The following is a 23,244-nucleotide window of genomic DNA, read 5'->3' on the forward strand; positions in this document are numbered from 1 at the left end:
TTACAGTTATGGAATTTGCACAGCTTCAAAACTAAAAAGAAACCAAACAGAGCTACCGTGACGCTGTATAAGTTCATACTGCTTTCCCCTTGAACATCTCTTCAGGGCTGCTGAGCAGGTGTGTGCCTACTCCAGCCTAGTCTGAGGCTCCCTGCTGAGCATCTGCTCTACTTCCCATTTGAAAAGAGGCTATTTACAAACCTCTTAAAATGAAAGTGCTGGCTTCCATTTTGATTGTGATTGCCACCTATTGTCTCATGTAGAAAAACAGCTTATAAGGTTGCTGAGGCTCTGGTGTGTCTTGTATTCTAGCATCAAAAAAGGCCTTAAAGATCAAAAAAAGGCTGCACCTGCATGGACCTCCACGGATCCATCCAAACAGCTGTCCTCGCCAGCTCCTTCAGTACTGTTCTCAGAGCCTCACACAGCACAGGACAGACCCCACCCTTTGATCCTACTGCGCACAACCCATCACAAAAACACAAGCCCACTATTTACTACAAGAATTTCTCTGCTGATTCTGAATACATCCCAGCCTCACATCAACCCTCCCATGCGGTGCAGCCACCCCCACCTCTGCTTCCCAGCTTCGAAGGGCAGAAGCTGGGATATGCTGGGGGGTAACAGATATCACTAATGTTGAAGTAACAGATTTAGAGAGTCTGCCTCAACAGGGTTTATGCAGCCACAGCACGTCCCAAGAGCATGCAACAGCTCTGTTGTGCTTTTCAGGGTCGTGGCATAAGCAGGGAATTCGACACAAAAGTAAAGAATGAAAAAAACATCACTTGGTGGCTACATGATATCATAAATTGCAATAAGGTATGCTGGCAGCTGTCAGAGTTCTTCCCCATTAACATTAATAAGGCATACTAAAGTGGAATTAAAGTGATTTTACTGAACTGACTTCCTAGAAAAAAAAAGAAAAAGAAAACCAACATTTAAGCTTTCTAAAACTTGACTTTGATGAGGTGAATTGCATTGGGAAGTCATTACTGTCTCTATTGCAGTGACTACTAAGGAAGCCCCAAACTGATACCAGGGCTCCGGCCACACAACCCAAAAAGTGCACAAGTCAAATACCTGTGTACATATAGAAACAACAGTCTTTGCTTATACAGAATTCACAGCTGAAAGAGACCAAGGCAAGGAGTTGGAGCAGAAAAATACTAAATACAGGCAGTAGAGTAGCTTGGAATCAAGTATCTGAGTAGCTGCATCTCAGTTCAATCTGAATTCACTCAGATGCTTTAATTTAAAGAAAAGTGTTGCATACTGAAAGCAAGCATACTTCAAACATATCAAGCATTCAGGAGCAAAACTGATAGCTTTAGGCATACAACAGTGGTTTCCTAAAATATCTCATGAGAGTCTGAACACCTTAATACCAGAAACCTACATAGTCTATACAGAAATCACACAGAAATGACACAGAAATTGAACCAATTTATCTAAACTGGTTTGCAAATCGACTTATTTACATCAGAGCTAGCCTCTGGTGCATTCTCTTGAGTGTGAGAAAATTGGTTTGGAAGTCAAACTAAGCTAAATGAGTACTGGGTACTCTTAACCTGATTGAACTATGGTCATACAAGCTTGCTACACCAATTTAGGTAAATCAGCTTTAGCAAACAATTTAGTTAAATCAGTGCCAATTCTATATTTAGGCCACAAATACAATTCATTCTTTTTCCAGTCTTCACATTGCTTATTTCTCAGTAGTATAGCTATGCAAAAACAAATGTTATCACACTGAAATAGAGAGCACAAATGCCTATTTTGGTGACCCATATAGCAGAATTATATTTACAACACACAAAAGGGGATTTACTCTGTCCAAATGTATGCATCTCTCTTAGCTACTTTTAATCATCTAGGCCTGTATCTCCAACTATTAAGAAGATGGAGGAGTTAGATTCCTATAATTTAGGTGTGCCGAACTGCACGTCCCAGCCATCTCCCAGCTGAAAAAATTACATACCACAACATGTGAGAACTTTTCAAGTAGAAAAGATCTGCGTAGAGTATTCTGTAATAGGGATATAATGGAGCTGCAGATAGAATAAAAAAATAACAGCAATTCTCTCTGCAGTTTCAAGATTGTAAGTGTAACTGTATTCAAAAAGAGAAGAATATTTTTCATTATATTTAACAATGCTCAGCTGTGAGCCTACAGAGATTTCTTTTTTTACCATTACCCACTAAAAGGGGGGAAAGAAAGGGTATGGCCTCTGTACGGGTATTCTGTTTTGCAAGATCAGATATCTAAACTCATGAGATGCACTACTAGCTCTACAGATTTAAAGGCCATACTTATGGAATGGAGACTTCCTGATGAATTTCTGCAGAGAAGTAATGGGTTACTTCAATTTAGAAAGTCCTAAGTAATAAGAAACACACAGGAAAAAATAAAGAAGATAGATATGCATACTAGAAAAACAGGAAATAGCCAAAAAAAAATTAGTTTGCTTAAAAAAATAACAATTTTTTGAAATAATGATGATGATTCATATACTTGAATTTAAAAAAGTTAAGAAAAATCTAAATTTAGTGCAGAACTAGAACTGTCTCTGACTGTGCATATCTAGGCAGTTTTCCTTTCTACACAATCAATAAGGCATTCCAAAGTGAACCTCTGATGAAAGGTGTCATAAAACCGTCTTTCACAAGTTTGTTTCAAAATAATTCCAGTTTTCATGAAGCTGGCTGATTATGAAAATAGACAAAGCAGTTTATCAAGACTGTCTGACACTTTAATTTCTATCATTTATAATTCAGGAAAAGGGGTACCACAAATCTCCAAGCTTCATTTTAACTTTTACTGTTCTTCTTTTCCCTTTCTGAGTCTTCATCTTAGTTGAATGAATATATAATAAGTCTCCTAAACTCAGCAATAAAATTGTACCCTAGAGATCAAACAACGCAGCATTTTACATTATTTCAAGTCACTTATTCTGCTCTTTTTTTTTTCTCTCATTCTTCAAATCAAACTAACATTAGCTAATACCACTAACAGTGCTATCTTTAAAGACAGAAAAATATTGACAGTCAAGGACAATGATCCCACTTTTTTATGATATTAATCCATAGAAGAAATAGTTCAGTCTGAAATTCCCCTTGAAAATAATGTAAGACTCCTACAGCCAACCAAAGGATTTTTAGCTCTAGATTACTCAAAATTATGACTTTAACCAGCATTGGAATTACAAAGCACATTAAATGAATTATGAACTAAAGCCACCCATTCTTTATTGCTGTGATCATAAAAATACATTATAACTCATAAACACTACAATCACACACACACAAAAACCTATTGCCATAATATAAATTTACCAAAAAAGAGACTTAATGCAAAACTTCAGATAGCTTTTAAGACACTAAAAAACAGCAATGTGTATTAGATCAAGCCTGGGACTCCAGAGGTCATCATATTCCTGTATTCCAGACAACAGCTAAGAGCCTTTTCACTCTACAGAGAATTTTTCTTTTTTTAAAGAGGTTTGTTGAACAGTTTCTTCTCAATATTACCTTTGACTAAAGAAAAGCATGACGTAAGATCAAAGGAGGAATACAGGCTTAGGAAACATGTTTATTAAGTTTATAATTAATTCATATTTTCCTGTATCAAAGGAGAGGGAATCCTTGAACCAGGAAATGTAGAAAAAAATTACATCATCTTATAAAAGAAGTTCCAATCAATCATTTGCAGTTGTCTTCACCTTTCTCTCTGCAGAGCAAGGTGTTAGCCATTCTTGACACTATATTCTGTGTCTCTCTCCCGAAAGAATAAAACCCACAACAGATGATATCACATAAATATAACTTTTGCAGAAGAGTACCTGAAAATGAACTAAAGCTCACCTGTTTTTCCAATAACTTTAAAACATACTCTTTGTTTAAAAAAGTAGAAGAATTACTTATTTGAGGTTCCTCAAAGACTTATTAGAATTCTTTCTTACTGTTGCAGTAGCAGTGTCTTCCAACAACAGCCCTAAAAAGGTTCTAAGATGGAGAAAAAGCCTTGATTTGAGTATGTCAGTTCAGAAAGTATAGTGTAGCCTCCCTTAGGGCAACTCTATTCAAGGCTATTTTGTAAAAACTAATGAGCAAGAAACAAAAGAAAAAAAATTCTATGCTACTTAGTGGTTTTCCTGAATTCCAAATATTAAACATTTATCTTATTAGCCTCTTCTCTTTAACATGACCTATTTTTCACTTTCTTATGAACTGAAAAAAAAAATCTTCTGTTTTCTTGAAAATCACCATATTATAATGTTCATACTATTGGTGCATGTGGGTAAATATTTAACTCTTAAGTGTTTTGGCTACCACAGTTACAGCTCAATGCCATATATGTTATTTATTCCCAGACACTTAACTTCAAAATTCCCAATCTAAAAAGCTAAAAGTACTGCAGAACAAGCATCGTTTTGATAGAGAGGTTATAAAAGCACAGAATCAGGATTGTGAGCCACTAACAAAAAGCAAATTCATGTACAGGACTGCATTCTGAAGCTTACAGAGTACATTGAACTTTTACCATTCAGATACAGCTTCAGAGAGGTTCATGGTAAACTAAAAGTTTTATATATTGCTTTTCAAAATTAAAGAACCAAGTGTATAATTATGCCTAAGATGACCATGTAGTTCTGTGCAAATGGGCATTGAGGCTTCTCCCAGTCCTTTCCCTTCTTCCTGCCAATACTTTATCCTAATGAGCTGAAGAATTCACTGAAGAATTCCCAAGGATTGTGATAAATGCAAATATTTTCACACTACAAAACTGTTAACATGTATTTTTCCTTCCCTAGGCAGCAGAATAAAACAAATGCAGAAGCAACTACAACCAACACAACTTACATTTCAGGGCAACACTAGTCCCTAATTTCCAGAGCCTCACCTACTTTGGGGTTTCAAAACACACAAACAAAAAAACCCTCCCCAACAAGTCTTTTCTTTTCCATCCTCTGGCTTTTATTTTTAATTGCCATTACAAATGTATCTTTTTTCTTCAATATCTCCCGATTAAATTCTTAAGATCCTCTGTCCTCAAGGTCTCAATGTATTTTTTTCAGAATAAAATTTACTGGTTTCCTATTCATAGGAACACTCAAATTCTCTAGCACACTTAGCTTATCAATTTGACATTGCTGAGTTTGTCCAGGATTCCTTGCATATTCTCGGAAATCCCTTACAGATTCAGAGATTGCCAGACTCATGCAGGAAGCACAGTGTCTGTCTTGTAAACATAGATCTCCTCGATGCTAAAGAACAGCACTATAAACTCTATAAACTCCAATATTTACAAAAAGCAAGGTATTTAGTTTGATAAGTTTTGAAAATATTTTACAATACTACGGTTTTCACTCTAAAATACATCAGAGCAGGGAAAGAGAACCTTCGTAACATCTAGTGCCAAATTCAGTTTAAAAAGCACTGCAGCTCATTATTATGGTTACCAGCTCATAGCTTTCTCGGGGCTAAATTAGTCACCCATGCCAACAATTTCCAGTTACCGTTAGGAACACATGGAACTGCTTTTTCATGTTAGGCTCTTGTAATGGAAGGTTTGCTTTTTAAAGTTACATGGTGAAACAAGATCTGTCCAACACTCCTGGTTCAGAACCAGCTTTGGCAAATTCAGAACACTGCACAACATCAGCATGGTGCATGCACAGAGAAAACAGATACAGCAGACTTATAAACCTATAATTCTATACATTTTCTGTTGCTGAATACTTTACAGTTGGTTTAGTGCTTGGATATGTGGATTCAATTCTAAATAAAAGATCTTACATTATAAGGTGCTGCTTGGTGCAGCTACTAAAAATACATGTTTTTGAATGTTTTCAAAACTCAAAGCTCCAGAAGAAATCCCAAAAAGACAGCTTTCCCTTTTCAAAGCTATCAGCAATGATAATTTCAGGTAGAAAAAGAAACTGACCTCACGTGTTTACCTTGCATCTCATTCCAAAGCAATTAACTGAATGGAGGAATTGTTTGCCTGTCCACAATCAGAGCAGATCTAATTCTTGTCAACTGCTGTCTTGGAATTAATTCAACCAACATTATCACATCCCCAAATCTTGGCCAGATATAGCTAGATGGTGGGTTTTTTTCCCAGCACAGAAATGCGCAGTTAATTGATTAATTAATTTCCTGTAACAATTCAGTACGGTTACTCTGGTACGTAGAAGTAATGTAACAGCCTGTGACGTTCTGGAAAGAGGAGAAGAAGGGAAAATTGAACTAACATCATTGGTATCCTCAGTCATCTGTAAAAGCAGATCTTCAAAACACTTCAGCAGTTTGGATGGCAATGCTATTGCATCTGGCTTCTACCATTTACAGAACAATTCAGATTTCTGATCAAGTTAGCAAAATATTTGGCATTCACTCACAGTGAGTGAATGAACAAGGTATGACTCATGAAAACACATTCACCTGTATACCAAGAATTCACTTATCTCTACAGAAAGAAGTCGCAGCTAGAGTTCGTGTGTAAATCAGTCTCGTATAAGAGAGGCAGGACAGAAAGACAGGTGTTATTTCAGAAGTCAGGAACAGGTACTACCTACTGCTTTGGAAAAAGCTCTTACCAAAATTTACAACTCAGTTACAACAACACTAAGTGCTTAGCCAATACTGTTCACCTATGTATTCAAACACAATCAATTAACATATTAAAAAGCAGAAGAGAATAGCAACTAGCTTTTGCTAAGCAATGCAAATGCTCCTGAAGGTGCTACCATAAGTATTGATCACACTGAGCATCCATTTGAGATCTTGCCTTTTTTTTTTTCCCCCTATATAGGAGAAGTCTCGTAAAACGCGTCCCCTAGAAGTACTGCCTGTAACCTCCACCATTCCTCTCCATATCTAGAGTGATGGTGATCATTACCCACCACACTTCAAAAGCAGTTGCAGAACAGAAACAAGACTCAACATGAGATCATTAAAAATATTGAACACTCTTTCTAATAGACTGCAGACTAAATTGGTAGTGGAGCCAACTGTAAAGACTGACCAATATTTCACATTTTAACACTGTCTACTCTGTTGTGCCAGAATTTCACTGCACAGGCTGAAAACCAAATGTCTTTGAAAGTGTTCAGCAATTTGTAAGATGGATAATTACATTGTTTTCAGGTGTATTAAATTCTGGAAGCCTTTTATTCTGAAATCACTAATAGCAACTTTTGGAGGAAAAACTTTGACAAACTGTATTTGTGCCAACCTCCACCTTAATTCAATTTCCCTGTGTTCATGTCCTCCAAAACAATTTTTGCTCACATGACTGAAGAATGTTTTCCCACGTATACTCTGCCTCAGTCAGTTCACAAAATGGTCAATGTTTTCTTATTGAATTCAAAGATTTCTTTTTTTCCTTACATTTTTTTCCTTACATGTCTCCTCTGAATACCCTCTTCCAATTCCGCTCTGCAAACAAAATTATCAATATATTAGGAGGATTTCCTCTCATACTCATTACTGCATGTATCCAAATGCCTAGACAGTTCCAGTTTAGTGCCAGCATAGATCCATGCTGTAAAGTGAATGAGGCAAAGGTCTTGATGGGAAAAAAAAAAGGCAGACAGGGTGTGGAACAGATACCACAAGATGATTATGTAAGCTTAAATCTCTGGATACAGAAAACAGTAAATACCCCTAACCTTCTTCAAAAAGTGCCAAAGCGTCCTTTGCTCTAAATTTTACTCTTACTTACTTTGCTCTTTATTTTACTGCATTATTTGAGTACTACATATTTTTTAAGGTTTTTTTATTATTATTTTCTAAGGTAACAGAACATTTATATTTTCCCAGTTTGCAGACAGGGTAAACCATAGTAGTGCAGTGAACCTCAGAAGATGCTACAACCTAGAAAAGATGTAAACTTGGATCTCCAGTATTCTGTACCAGTGCTTCAGTCATTAAGCCCTCTTTACTCTCCATGTCCACCCCAGCCTAACCAAAGGAGTTATTCATAACACAATTCCTACACCACTTACAGCATTCACTTTACTATGAGTTTTTGTGTCTTCCACTTAAATGTTGGTTTCATGTTTTTGTGCTTCTCTTTATTCAATATTCAAGAAGCAGAGATGTATGAACTTGACTTGAACCGATTGTCTCTTCCTTCAAAAAGAATAACTATGCAAAAAAAAAAAGTGAAACAAATGAATAATAAAACAGGTTGCAACACTTCAAAGATGAAAAATCATGGTATGTGTTATCAACATAATCCAATGAAAATGATTGCCAAATCTGCTTGTATTTAATATATCCCCTTACCAGCTGAAGAAGAGAAAGCTGCATCCCTGGGAGACATGAATTTCTTGAAATGTCTTATAAAAATAATGTGAAGAATATATAGATTTTTATAATACAAAAATCAGCACAGTTCTAGTGCAAGACTATATAATTTACCAGACGTTGACTTTATATAGGTTTCTGAGCCATTTTGTGTAACTCTTTAGAAACAATATAAGTAGTTGTTGTAGGATATTTGAAACAAAGTCACAGAAATAATAGTCTCATCATTTACATTTCATAGGTGCTTTCCATAAAAAAAAAAATTGTACATCACAAAATATTAGTTTGCTTTTGAATAGGTATTTTTAAATGGCATAATGTATGTCATAATGCAATAGTGACTGCACAAAACACTGTAAAAAAATATTCATCTTGATTCAGCATTCATTGCAGAGAAAGCAATGAATTCATTTCAGAGCTCTCAAATGCGGAAGGATTTCCTCACATCAGTCAAACACCTTTCCAGTCACAACAGTCCTTCAGCCTCTGCTTGTACTCTTAACCTGTTCCTGACTTCAAATTACTCTGGTAGAGTTATGTTTCCTGATGTAACAAGTGTAAATGTAACTGCTTGCTTCAGAAAAGTTGTTCTAAGCTGTCAGGACTTCCAAGTGAAAAGCAACTTTACTTTGTTTTGGACTGTTCTGTTGTTTTGGGGGTTTTTTTTTTCAAAACAAGATAAGACATGCCAATCCCTCAACTAAGAATTCTGAACCACCTGGACATTTCTAACAAAGTTAGCCCAAAGGATAGAGATTTTGAAAACAATTAAACCTCTACAAGAACGTGAAAATAAGGGGCCCATTTAGACAGAGAGAGTCAAAACCTTCAGTGAGAAAAAGCTATAAAGTGAATTCAGAAACTTCTGACAGCAACAAATCTACACTCAAAGCCAACTTTGTAATACGCCAAGTGCAGGAGAAGGTTTAATTGGCACTGAGTCCCCCCCATTCACAGAATGCAAAATTTCTTTAGTTACATAACTGCTTCAGGTTTTCCCATCTCTAGTGAGATAAAAATTAATAAAGAATATAACGCTACTTCTATCATCAAATATGATTAACAAAATACTGTAAACCAATATAGAAATACATATGTGTATCCAGTAATATAGATTTATGAAAGCCTAATAAAGCAAGATATTCAGACAGTCCACAAAACTACTTGAACTTACAGCTGGGAGCTGATTTAAACAACTAAAAGCAAGAACACTGAATAAGTCATGAGATCTGGGATGCGGCCTTCTTCATTAAAACCTTCAAGGACAAATGGGAAAAAATAAAAGTCTTTTTGACTGCTATAATTACAGGTTAGTAACACCAATATATGCATTTGTTTAGAAATGTATATGTGTGTGTATGCATATACATACATACATTTGTATACACACAAAAAAATATTATTTGCATCAACATCTTTATATATGGATAAAAATGCCACCTGAAGTTTGAATGCACCAGGACCACAAATGTTCTTCTCCCTTGTCCCAGACTCACATTTCACCCCTGTTTCTGCAGTGCACACAGTTGTCACACTGTACTTGTCTGAACAGTAGAATTGCAATGAAAAATTTGGGTCACACATTTTTCCTTTAGCTTCCACTATTGCCAAGACTTTCCCACCCAGAGACAAGGGTTTCCGGAGGCAGAATTTAACTTACAATATGATTAGGAAACTGTAACAATTATCTTGTTATTCTAAAACTGCATTGCCAGTAAACAAGCAAAATAAGATTTGCAAAGTTTGTTTATTATAATTACTAATACATGCCTCCTGATCTGAATTTTCAAGGAGTACACAAACAGCAGCAACACAAGACAGGAGTTTAATAATTTTCCTCATGCTATTTTAGAAAGTTAGCTATTGATATTTGAACAAAAGCAGGCATTATTTCAAAGAGGACTGCCTTCATCTCATGAATCTGTCAAAACTGCAGTGCAAGGTAGGTTGCTCTAACAATATACAAATGGAACATGAACTACATCTGCACTTCTCTAAAGACTAATGGGTACATTTCTGCTACCAAATACTGAATTTAAATGTCTTCCAATTGCTGAGAATACAAAATCATTGAAATTTTCATCTCAGCAAATGATGCATGCCATCACGTTTTCAAAGAAAAGCTGTTAACACCACTACCAAAGGCAGTATTAAGAGTAGAGAGGTAACTACGGCAATCATTGTACTTCAAACCATAGCAGAATGGCTAATTTTATCACAAAAGCACTGGAAAAGGCATTGATTCAGATGTATTAGACTAGCCAGTCATTAGCTCAGTGATGGTGCAAGATACTGAATGCAATGTGGTGGGGCTGAAGAGTGAGGAAACAGATAACTTAAGAACCAACTCTGAGAGCCTCCAGAGGTAGTTTTGGAATATGCTCGCAGCTGTCACAGCCCCTGAACTGAGGTGGAGATTGGCTGCAAGACTGTACCTACCTGCAGTATCTGTTTCCAAACTGTGATAAACCTAGTCACTAGGGAAGTCATTCTGAAAAGATCAAAGCTCTCTTCTCACTTTAAGATTAAGGAAATGGCAACTGCAACAAGAAATGTAAGTAGATAAACCTCTAGTTTAAAAAAAACCCAAGATTTTCCATCCTTAAAGCAACAAACATAATTAATAAAACCCCACAGATGCAATAAAAAATGCCTTTGCCAGTTTTAAGATTCAGCTGGCTATGAAACCACATTCTTTGTTTCAGTCCAAGACATATCATTTTTCAACAAAATGTAATTTTCCTTTTTTTCAAATATTTTCTCCTTTTTAATTCCCCCAGCTCATTTGTTGTGCTATCAAAGCACCAACTTAAAACACGCAATGACTGACCAAGGAGACCCTGTAGCTGCAATGCATCAAACCAATTTTGTTGACCCTTCACGGGTCACTGAAACATCAGCTTCACGTGTCTATTTTGCAGAAGAATGACAAACAGGACCATTTCTTTCTCCAGGCTGCACAGGTATTTCACCTAGGCAAGCAGGAAAATAACTCCATTATGCTATCAAAAGTTTCAGTCCTTGAATTCAAAACTACATTCAAGCAGTCTTGAATACAGCCAATAATAAAATTTACTGGCCAAAGGGTGAGTAAGTCCAATAAGTCCAAATTGTTTACAGCAATTTGTTTAACATAAGTATTACCAGATAATGAACAGATAGTGCTGATGTTCAATACCTGTGCTGAAATCCTACCCCGCTTGATTTCTACGCAAAAACATCTGTTGATGTCACTTATTATATGCCACTTATATAATATGTCACTTATTATTTCTACAGTTATTAAGGCATGAACATCTGAAACATCATGATTATTAAGTAAATGAACTTCATTTTCCATTGTAAGGGAAAAGAAAGCTGGAAGGCCAGAACTCATTCATTTAGAATACATTATTTTATTTAGAATGGATCTACAAATACCATCTAGTACAACTTTCTGACCAATTCAGGGCTGACCAAGTCCTAAAATGTGGTATTAAGGCATTGTTCAAATGCTTCTTAAACACTGATAGGCTTGGGGCATTGATGAGCTCTCTCAGAAACCTGTTCCGTGGTTTGACCATACTCTCAGTAAAGAAATGTTTCGGAATGTCCAGTCTAAACCACCCCTGATGCAGCTTTAAACTATTCCAACATGTTCTGTCACTGGATACCAGGGAGAAAAAATCTGCACCTCCCTCTCCACTTCCCTCCTCAGGAAGGTACAGAAAGCCAAAACTCAGTTCCCACAGAGCTATTTATAATTTGTGTAGTTTTCCAGAGTAAGGCAAGAATTCTCAAGACGAAATCCAGGTATGCTTGTGCATCAATAAAATTGAAATTAAAAACTGAACATCGATATCAGACTTAGAATTGAAAATGCAAGAAAACTTCTTTCCCAAATCAGAAACCAGAAAGACAAATAAAGTTCTTCTCCAAACTATATCCAGATTAAATTTAGATTACTGCAAAATTCCTGTCAGAAAAAAACGTGCACAACACTTTAGATGATATATAAAAAAGATTGAAGTTAACTTTTTAGCTCCTAAAAATCATTACCCTGTGAAAATTAAGGTACTCATGAAAGCAGTTATTAAAGTAATTGCCATTTATATGGATGAAGGATTACCAAGTGCCAATGGAGAAGATAAAACAGACAGCTCGCTTGAAAAGTGAAGAGGATCTTTCAATACCTATGTAAAAATAAGGACTAATAAGAGCATCTCCTTTGGTATTCTCTAAGGTGTAAAGAAAGTTTATATCCACACATTTGCATACTTTAAAATCATCCTTTACATTGTCCTGTAAAAATTTTTACCACTACTTAAAAAAAAAACCTAAAAAATCTATTATTGCACAGGCCTTATCTAAAATACTAATTACTATATACTTGATTACTCTCAATCTTATAGTAGACAGCACATAAAAGCCTAATATATTTTGTGAACATTTATGATCTGGGAAATTTATTAGGCCAATAGCAATACAATGAGAAGACGTTATTTTTCCCTCTACTTAAAGGCACCTGCCAGCAGGATGCCATTGGGCATGGTTAAGCTCAGTGTTGTGGCAGGCACCAACGCAGTCCCTTTGGAAAATTATCCGGAACTCAGCACATGTGTACCTAGCATTTCACAGCACTGTTCTGCGGCCCTCTTTTGCACTCTACTGGACTTCATCTTCTCCAATACAATTCACTGAAAGAGATTTTTTCTCATCCACTAATTGAGTTTCAGTGTTTCATTTTGGTTGCTTTAAAATCCCGAATAAGGTTAGACCCCTAGTATTGGAGTAGTCTAATGCTATTATCAAAGCAATCATTTTAGTGTGATTAAAGTCATTCCTAAAGAAGAATTATTTCTCTTAGGATGACGATTAAACAGTTAAAAATAAGATTATTGCCATACAGCCAGTACTCTACACATTATCAAAACCAAAATGCGCAAACTTCAAGAGATACTTCAAATTTTTTAAAGACCAGGCAAGGTAAAAAAAAAAATGTAATTTTGTATGCCATACACTAATGAAAATGTAAATACTGAAATTGTATTTATTTCATAAAAAAGAGACAATGATATTGTGTGGTAAATTCAAGGCATATTAATGAACTTCACCACATTATTCAGCATTAGGGCACGAGACTGTTCTCTGTTTACAGCATTTTTCAGGAGCATATCACAAATCTGATATCCAAGCTTCACCTAGAAACACTAGAAAACTACAGCAGGCTGTCCGTAATACACAAGGACTGAATTATTACACCACTATAATAATTAACCTACTGGTATAAAAATCAAAACCAGAGGAACATCTCCGAATTTTCATCTCAAAGGCAGAGGAAAGAAACCAACACATAGTTATAATATATAATCGGATAATTTAAGCTTCAAGTCACCACTTCAGTCCAAAATTCTGTGAAGTAAATCCCAAATCACAAGAAATTGTATTTCATATGATTAGGTTGTATTTTTAACACTACTGATTAACAGATGGAAGTGGAGATTTTCTTCAAAAGTGCGTTAGTCATCATAAAGTACTAACAATGATGTTAATTAAACACATTTGTAGAACTAAACAAAAAAAAAACAACCATGTGATTTGATGCTCATTCTCTGCAGCTATTTCTACAGCTCTCTGACAAAATTAGTACTAAGTTATAACAACATAAACATGCATATATCATGATAGGAAGGAAAGGTACCAAGTCATCACTACAACTTGTATCCCTTTTGTCATGTTGATAAATATTGACAATGCTAAATTTATACTAGTAAGGCCATACATGCTTCTACAATTGTATTTTATATTTGCCGCTTTAAATTATTTTTAATGTATGAAGCATTCTCGTGTTCCAGCCACTGCACTAGAAGAAAGGCTCTTCAGAAATAACAGCACGCCTAAGTAAGAGTGGATGTAGCTCTCCTATTCACTCTCCACATAAAATTCTTGAATAGCCATCCTTAGTGTCGTTTTAAAAACATCTTTTTGTTCCTTTGCAGTTACTTATTTATAATAGGAAGATTATGCGCTTGAGAAAGAATAAGTGTGTGTAAAGGAGTTGTATTCTTGTAACAAATATACTTAGCAGGAGGAAAACCAATAGTTTGATATTCCAAATATTACCATCTCTATATTTTTATTTACTTAGCTAGTCTGCCCACACTAAAAAGAAAATTGCAGAAATCCCCACAAGTTTCAACACTTCATCAATGAGCCTATGTAAATCACACTGCCAGAAGTAAGGTCTAACAAAGAGTTTAGTAAAGAGAATTAAAAGGGAACATAGTATCCCCATCACACGCTAAACACAAAGAGCATAAACTCTTTCTTTCTAGCTTTGGCTGAAGGGAACCATGTTTCCCCAAGATGAGCCAACAGTCTGAAGCACAGGACGAGCAGGAAGAGCCTCTGCAAAAATGAACAGTAGTGAAATAGCACTTGTTAATGTGCAGGACTTGTCTCCTCCGTCTTATAACTACTAGACAGTAGCACTTCATAAAAGATTATTAAAATATTAAAAATTTACATAGGGATGCCTTTCCTTTTCTCTGATCCTTCTACACCAATTGTAAGGTAACCTCCTATGAACAGGAGAACAGTCACCTTCTGCCAATGATCATTGAGGAAGAAGAGGAAAAGCAAGTTTTACACAAACTTCCTTTAAAACATCTTAAATTTTCTACAGTGAAGGAAACTAATCAAAGATTCAGGATTAGTCTGAGTTATGAACTTCTTTGATTATGACTTAACACAAATTCACCAAAATAAGCAAAAATACTGACTCCATCACAGGGTATTCATACAATTACCTTGGACTAAGTACCAGACAGTTTGAAAACATAGCGATGTTGAAGATATCAGTTTTCTTACATCACTGTTTGAATATACTGCCTGCATTATATGATAGCAAAATAATGTGATATCTTATATGATAGTAGCATTGAAACTTATACAATATTCACCAGAAGTTATGAGCTATTCCTCCCACCACCGTCTTAAACAATTTGAAGATAAGTTCTCATCCCCAAAGTAAACCATTTAAGAATTTTACCACTGAAAACAAAACATTATAGAGAGCACATTGTGTATTAACTACATAAAGGAAGGGAACATGGTCTGCCAGATTCTTCAATCAAAAATACTTCTCTTGCCACTATTACCTTGGGATGTGCATGTTAAACTAATTTCCATTCCCAGTTACACCAAAGCAAATTCAGCCTAAGCAGCCTAAGCCCGTTAACCAAATTATTTTAGAGTCATTGGGAGACGAAATCTGGTTGTATGCATGCGCACACGCGTAACAGCATCTATTTCAGAAATGACAGGGCAGATCATCTCTGTGGCATTCATGTCAGAGCCATGACAAAATGCTTTTCCCAGATGAATAAGTGACAGCAAGAAGGCTGTTTTCAATGGGAAGAGGAAGCCAAGAGCTGGCTTGTTTCCATGGAAACACTAGCAGCATCAGGCAGAACAGCTGTAGAGGAAAAGGCAGAAGTTCGGGAGGCAGAAATCTTGCTGATTTTACCTCACCAATATGTCAGCGCCATCAGAGACCATCTATACTTAAGACAGATCAAACTAGTTTATATTGAATGTGTCATGTATTACGCTACAATTTCCAATTAAGACCTTTAGCATGCCAGAAGTACATTAATAAAAATTACTTATATTGTGATTTAGTCAGCCCATGTACCCATAAAGCTACAGAGAGTATGAATATCTGTAACAGCAGGCATTATGATTTTTTTAATTAGGAACAAATCTTGCTGTTTCTTTAAAAATGACAGCTCCAGTAGGCTAAATGCTTCTGACAGAAATACTGGGTTTTGCCAACTTAACCTAATGGACTCTTTTCCCGCTTAAAAATAAATTCAGCACTTTAATTACCAGCACAGGAAAAAAAACACCCTCTTGTAAATTTTTTTATCCATGTTTGCTATTTTCTTTGTATACTTTTATAATAACTTTCAGATAGAAGATGTCTGCATAGCTCAAAAATTACTAAAGGTAATATCTAGCGTATACTTGCTTTCCTTATTGGATAAATGATAAGAGAGTAAAGATTTCACTTACAAATTAAAGGGCTTGTTTGCCAAGAAAGCAACTCTGCTATTCACTATTAATGTATAAACATGTATTCCAAGATTAATGCATCTTCATCACTCCATTCAAGATGTCTCAATCGAGCTATCCCAGCAGCATTGCTCCCACCAAAAATAAAAACCATCTTGCATTATGAGCAGCCAAAGCCCTAAATTTAACCCACTCCATTCACTCACCCTAGTACACGACAGATGCCTGGAAAAAGCATAAGCAAGACACCAAACAATGACATAAATTACCCTTGATAGGAACACACTCCAATGTGCTTTCCACGGCTTTAACCTTTTGAGGGGATCCATAAAATCATATTTTCTCCCTCTCCCATCTCACTTAACTTCAGCTCATTCTTCCAGCAACCATCCCCACCAAATGTTCAAAGCTGGTGTAGGTGTTAGAAGACACTGAAAAGAGTCTCTGAATGTAATTTCATGTAAAACAGTAGATGGGAACTTTGTATTTCCATCCAAAAAAAACTGCTCACTGCTTAAGTCCAGCTTCTCTTTTCACAATGAAGGAGCACAAGATCAGTATTTTTAACACTTGCAAGCTGTAAGTATCTCAACATCTAGACTGCGAGGCTTTTGTGGTTTTACTTGCATTTCAGTGAATAATTACTTGCAGCTAAGTTTACAAATAGTTGCTAATTATTTTTTTATCCTTCCATTGTAAACCACATGATTATGATCTATCCTACAAAGACCATAGAGCAAAGCTGTTGTGTAACTTCTCTTCAGCTTCTGAGAACAAGGAGATAAGGGTGTTGAAGGCAATGCCTGCTTGAGTGCCCTGGGGCACACTGACTCCTGCGCTGCTGAGCTACCAAACTTCACAGGCACTAGTCCCTGCTTTGCACACAGATTCAGATTCTTCTCAGAAAATGAAGGGTAAAAAGCCATGAACTCTGTAAATCTCAGTGTCATTTTTGAGTTCCTGCACTAAGTACATCAGTAATACATAATCCTTAGGAAAAAATCAATGACAAATACTAATTACTTCTTTAAACAGCATCATGTTTCAAATGTTATTCAAAAGTGAAAAAGACTTGAAAACCTAATTAATTTGAAATACAATATCTGAGACTAGCATTGACATTCTAGGTCCTGCTGGGCATCTGCAGACACTCTATTAAACTCAGTGCTTAATTACTCCCCTTGTATTTTCTTACAAACTATTTAGACATATCTTTGCACTTTACTAAAGCATAACGAGCCCCTTGCACTTATCATCCATCAAAGGACACCAAAATCATGCACAGGTATTAACTAGTCAAACTCACAAAACATGTTTGATTCTGGTAATAATCATCTAAGTGTCTGTTTCAGAGATGTTTAAATCAACGTATTTTAAGAGTTAGTTGCCCAACACTTCTCCTCCTACAACAGCATCTTATGCCACTAGCTTTCCATACCTACATTCTTTCCATAATAGCATTCCATCAAACAGCAGTTTGAGAACGATCGTTGTATTAAGCCTGGAGTGAAAGAAGTACCGCGATACTCTTTAATTTCATTTCACAGTCTATGAAATCCAAAACGATAATATGAAAACAGAAATAAACTCCTGAATGTAAGAAACAAACAAAAGTGTTGCAGGTTTGTGCGCACACGGATTACATTTTATATTTACAAAAAATGTATTTAGTAGATGTCACTACCTGAATATCAAGCTACATGCACTAGAAGTTGAGGGGTTTTTTTTATAATCTCAAATAAAGTAAACCTTCCTGTCAACAAAGTAGTTCCACTATTTATATAACATCACTGAATGGTCTTGCTAGAATAATCTTGTGCGTGTACTATCCCCCCAATAGGTTACCATGGCAACTTATATTTGAATTTCTATAAATTTCTATTTTTAGAGATCACAGTTAAGGATAAAGAAAATCACAAATATTAAGTACCATTTCATTAATAGAAAAATATCCCATTTTTATCATCATCATACTCCCCACAAAAGACGTTGCTGAAGTTAAATCAGGCAGTATTGCTAAAAAATAATTACCACAGTTATTAAGAAAGTTTACCACTAAGCAGCCTTACCATAATCTAAGTGGTGTATGAGTCAGTAGCTAACACTATGAGGCAATGATTGATGTTCACGGAGTTTTGTCTTGATTTCAGTAACGCCAGGATTTCACTCAAATGTTTTTAGAGTTAGTCATCATTTCAGCTGACATAAAACAGAAGTGTATTTGCCAGAATACTCAGAATATAATGTCTTTGTTTCAGGTGTGGGGAAAATGTTGAATTGACAGCAACGCCTCAAGTTCCAAACTAAGGTTACGATCACCCTAAATTAATGTGTTCAAGAGTGCTTATTAAGTGGATGCTAGGCTTAAATACAAATTTACTTAAAGCATTAAAACTTGCCCATGGCTCTTAAAGTTTTCTCCCTACCTGGAAGATCAAGGCACAGAGTAGCAGCCTTGAAGAAAATGAAAACACTGATTTAGACACTATTGTTATGGCTTTGACACTGCCTTACTCTCGCTGCCTGGAGTTGAAATCAAAATGTAATGTCTAAAATCAGGTTTTAAGTTATAAAAAGGTAAATAACATATCTCCTAAGAGATGAATCTTGCCATGTCACAGTTTTCTACTATAGTGTTAATATGGCGATAATTTCAAAATCTCAAAATATCTTCACCCGAGCCACTGACGGTTCAGGATGGTCCAGTACAGATAGAAAGCATGGAAAGCAAGTGCCTACAGGCTCTGCCAAAGCATGGATCAAAGTGGACTGAAAAATCGTGTGACAGCTACAACTCCAGGGTACAATCATCAGCAGCATGCCTACCTTCCTATTTCTCTTGGTATCTTCCATTTAGCATTTCCTTCGTCTTCCTCAGTTCCCCAGCAGAGTTGAGTGGAAAGATTCCCTAGCATGAAAGCTGCAGATTTGGTGCGGACAGCAACTTTCCACAAAGCAGTAGGTGACAGACATCCTGCAGCGCAATCACCACGCACACTACTGTTTTTGTCAGGTGACTGACAGTCAAATTCTCTTTAGGATTCCGATAGCTAAGATACAAGCAACATGGGTATGTCATTGATGAGTAAAGATAGACAATTCTGGTAGTTTTTCTTCAGAATCGATCCTGTATTAAAAACATATTTCAAGTATCAGCTGGAGACAGCTGACAAGGGAAAACACACTGGTGGGCAACCAATCTGAGCACTCACCAAGTAACGGTAATAACAACAAGGACTTTTAGACTTTTATTTTCTGTTTAACTTACCTCACTAAGCTCATAGGAGTTGCTAACTTTCACAGGACTGCATCAGGCCCTGGGGTACAATTCAAAAAGTCATTTAACCACAAGTTTATGGTCACATCTATGAGTTTGCCAGTGAAATCAGCAGGACTGATCAGATGACACCCACCATAACTGTACTTTCTGCAGGATGAGGTTTAGCTCTAAGTACTTCGTGGGAATCCTGGTAAATATGCTCCAAAACACTTACTACCATTTTATAATCAAACATTTCCAGTAACGAGTTTGCTGGTGGTTGCTTTTCTGGTTGTTAAATTTGACGCACCACTGTGTATTTCCCCTAAAGGAACTACAATCATTTGTAGCCCTCGGTTAGAACGCAAACACACATTGCCACTGACAACAGCAACTAAAGACGGAACTAAAATTCAAATCATCGAAGTAGAAAGTAGTCAGCATCAAAATCTAAAAACCCTATCTAAATAATGGAAACTTAGTACGATCGTTTACTGCCTCATATCCCAGAGACTGTGAGGGTCACCCTGAGAAATCAATGGAGGGAGAGCCAGGGTGACTCCTTGTCACACTTACTTTGCTGAACTCGGATCATCTCCCAGCACAGACAGAGAGAAGGTGGCAGAGGGCTGAAGTCACTCTCCTGCATCACTGTCACCATCTCACCCCAACACCGAGACCTCTGAGAGCTGGGGGAGGGATGCTAACCTCCCAGTGGGACCAGATGCCCTGGCCCCAAACACACCTCCACACAGATACTCAGAGAGGATGAGGGTACCTTGGTGCTGCTCCTGCCCAGACACATACACACACAAGCAGGAAGTCCCCCTAACGAATGGCACCACCATACCCCGACCCGGGCCAGAGGGGTGAGCATGGCTCCCGCACAGGCTCCTTGGGGCACAGCTCCCACCTCACCCCCTGCACATTCCCAAGGCGGGATGCCAGCACAGCCTGACATTGCCTGCCAATGCAGAGGTGACAAGCACTACCGCCCCACGGGGGCCGATGTCACCCCCACGCATCAGCCCACAAAAGCATCCCCTCCACACAACCCACCCCAAGCAGGGAGAGCTTCTCCTTGCCTCTCATGCAGCGGACCACGGCATGTGCACCCCTGGAAGCCCCTCAGCTTCTACAGCGCCGTCCAGCAGCGCTTACCCTGGCTGCCCGCGAGGAGTAGGGGTCCTCAAAGAGCGCCCAGACGCGGGGCTGCAGCCGCCTCCAGCGCCCACCCTTGCCATCGGCCGTCGCCCCCACGTCCTCGATGCCCAGCCTCTTGGCGGCCAGGTCATCGTCGTCGCCATCGAGGGGCGGCTCGCCCGTCAGCAGGTCGGGCGCCTCGAAGATGTCGAGGGCCTCCTCGGCGTCGCGGTGCTGGCGGTAGGTCATCCAGCAGCAGGGCTCCACGTCGGTCTCGTCGATGCCCCAGAAGGCCAGCTCCTCCTCGAAGAGCGGCCCGCACACGTCGGCGGGGCAGTGCAGTTTGCCCGTGCGGTAGTAGTTGAGCACATAGGCGAAGACCCCCGGGTGCCGGTCGAAGAAGAACTCGCTGGCGGCGGCGCTGTCCCTGGTGCTGCAGCCGCTGCCGGGCTCCGGGCAGCCGCCCACCGGCGGAGCGGGGTTGGGGGGCGGCGGCGGCGGCGGCGGCTCCTCGCCGCCCGGGGACTCGCTCAGGGACTCGCAGGCGAGCAGGGCCAGGCGGGTCCCCGGTAGGGTCTTCAGAGTGCTGCGGTAGGTCTCGTGCCGCGTGCCCCCCACGTTGAGGATCACCCTCTCGTTGTCCTCGAGCTTCCCCATCGCTCCGGGTCGGACATGACTGGGAAGGCGCGGGAAGCGGCGGCGGGGATGGAGCCGGGGGGGGACCGGTCACTGGGCGGGGGGGCGGCCGGTCGCGGGGGACGAGCTTCTGCCTTAAACGCAAACAGAAAGAACAAATCAGAGAATCGCTTGGTGGGAAAAGACCTTTGAGTTCATCAAGCCCAACCGTACCGGTCCACTGCTAAATCACAGCCCTAAGCATTCCATCCACTCGTCTTTTAAATACCTACGGGGATGGTGACTCAAGCACCTCCCCGGGCAGCCTCTGCCGGTGCTACATAACCCTTCTGGTGAAGAAATTTTTCCCGGTGTCCAATCTGAACCTCCCCTGGTGCAACTTCAGGCCGTTCCCTCTCGTCCTGTCACTTGGGAGAAGAGACCAGCACCCACCTCTCTGCGACCTCCTTTCACATAGTTGTAGAGAGTGGCAAAGTCTCCCCTCAGCCTCCTTTAGGCTAAACAGCACCAGTCCCTCAGCCGCTCCTCCCAAGACTTGTTCTCCAGTCCTTCACCAGCTTCGCCGCTCCAGAGAAGGTCCCTAAGCATCCCTGGAGACGCGGGGAGGGAGGGGGCTATTCCTCACCGTCATCGCCCGCCACAGCCTCCTCCATCCACCCCACTTCCCACCGGGAGAGCCCTCCCGGCTCGCCCCGCCGGTCCCAGCCCCTCGCCCCTCTCCTCCCGCAGGGGGCTCGCCCGCCCGACCCCGGGCAAGGCTGCGGGCTCCCTCCCCGCTTCCCCCGAAAGGAGGCTACCGAAATGGCACTGCCGCTTCGCCCGCGTACGGATCCAACACCGTCCCCACCCCCTTTCTCCCTCGCAGGGCTGCGTGAACCGAGCTGACGGAATAGAAAGTGTGCGGTTAATTATTTAATGGGCATCTATCTTTTATTATCCTAACATCTTAAGGGGGGGGGGGGGGGGGGGGGGGGGGGGAGTGGATTAGACGTCTGTCTCTTTCCTCCCCTCTATTTCGGGACTGAGAGCTCGCCTTTGGGGAAGGAACACCAAGCCCCTCGCTAAGCTCAGCCAGCAGGCACACCCTTGGAAAAGCCGTCTCGGCGGAGCTCGGCTCGCTACTTTCTCAGCCAAATGATGGAGACGAGCGCGCCCCGCGGGACTCTGCCCCCCGCCAGCCCCTCTCCCTCCCCGCCGCCCCTCCGCTACCTCTGCCCGAGCGGAGAAACGGGATGCACCTCTTCCCAGGAGAGGCGGCCGCCAGCTCCCAGCCGCTCTGCCTCTCCGCCAGGAGAGAACTACTTGTTGTTGAGGGTTTGGGTTTTTTGATTTGGTTTTTGGTTTGGTTTTTTCGTTCTTTTTTATCGCGTTCAGGTAGCTGTTTTACCTCCCTCCATGCTCAACTCCGACAGGCTTAAAAGCATCTCCCGCCGCCCGCTCGGAGATCCCGATCCCTTCATTTTCACAGGAGAGACGCCGCCTTTCCACACGGGGAGCGGGAGGGAGCTTGGCAGGCGCCAAGCCGAGCCATGAGCGGTGGGGTCGGGGCACCTCGGGCAACGCCGCCGCCGCGATCCCGGCGCCTCTCCGGGAAAGACGAACCCGAAGGTGAAAACGCACCTCGTTTGCGGCCGAAGCTCCTCCCCGGGGCGGGGAGAGGGGAGCCTGTCCCTCGGTCCCCCTGCAGCCCCCCGCTCCCAGCCCTGCGGGGCGGGGGGAGGCGACAGCGAAAACAAACATCGCGACTACCCCCAAAAAAAATTGTTTTTAAAAAAAAGGCAACGCCACCTCCGCCGCGCGTAGATTTGGTTCATTTAAGGCGAACACGCGGGAAG

The 23,244-nt window shown here is 39.8% G+C and overlaps 1 protein-coding gene across 13 annotated transcripts in view; it reads right to left on the reverse strand.

Moving 5' to 3' along the window:
* KCNC2 (potassium voltage-gated channel subfamily C member 2) overlaps positions 1 to 22,935 on the reverse strand; it is a 102,050-nt gene extending 79,115 nt beyond the window's left edge. For 3 of the 13 annotated variants that reach the window (XR_008447252.1, XM_054049924.1, XM_054050019.1), the window contains exons 1-2: positions 21,842 to 22,072; positions 20,792 to 21,543 (exon numbers count right to left, since the gene is read on the reverse strand). Coding sequence is in view for 12 of the 13 variants with exons in the window: in XM_054049924.1 (XP_053905899.1) it covers positions 20,792 to 21,430 (639 nt within the window). In the remaining variant the exon portion in view is untranslated. Of the gene's footprint in view, positions 1 to 20,791; positions 21,544 to 21,841; positions 22,076 to 22,618 lie in introns of those variants that run through there. The other 10 variants (XM_054049985.1, XM_054050010.1, XM_054049975.1 and 7 more) reach the window with 7 other exon arrangements.
* Positions 22,936 to 23,244: the final 309 nt, after the last annotated feature.

The sequence above is a fragment of the Cuculus canorus genome, chromosome 1 (assembly GCF_017976375.1).
Source record: "Cuculus canorus isolate bCucCan1 chromosome 1, bCucCan1.pri, whole genome shotgun sequence".
NCBI classification, from domain to species: domain Eukaryota; kingdom Metazoa; phylum Chordata; class Aves; order Cuculiformes; family Cuculidae; genus Cuculus; species Cuculus canorus.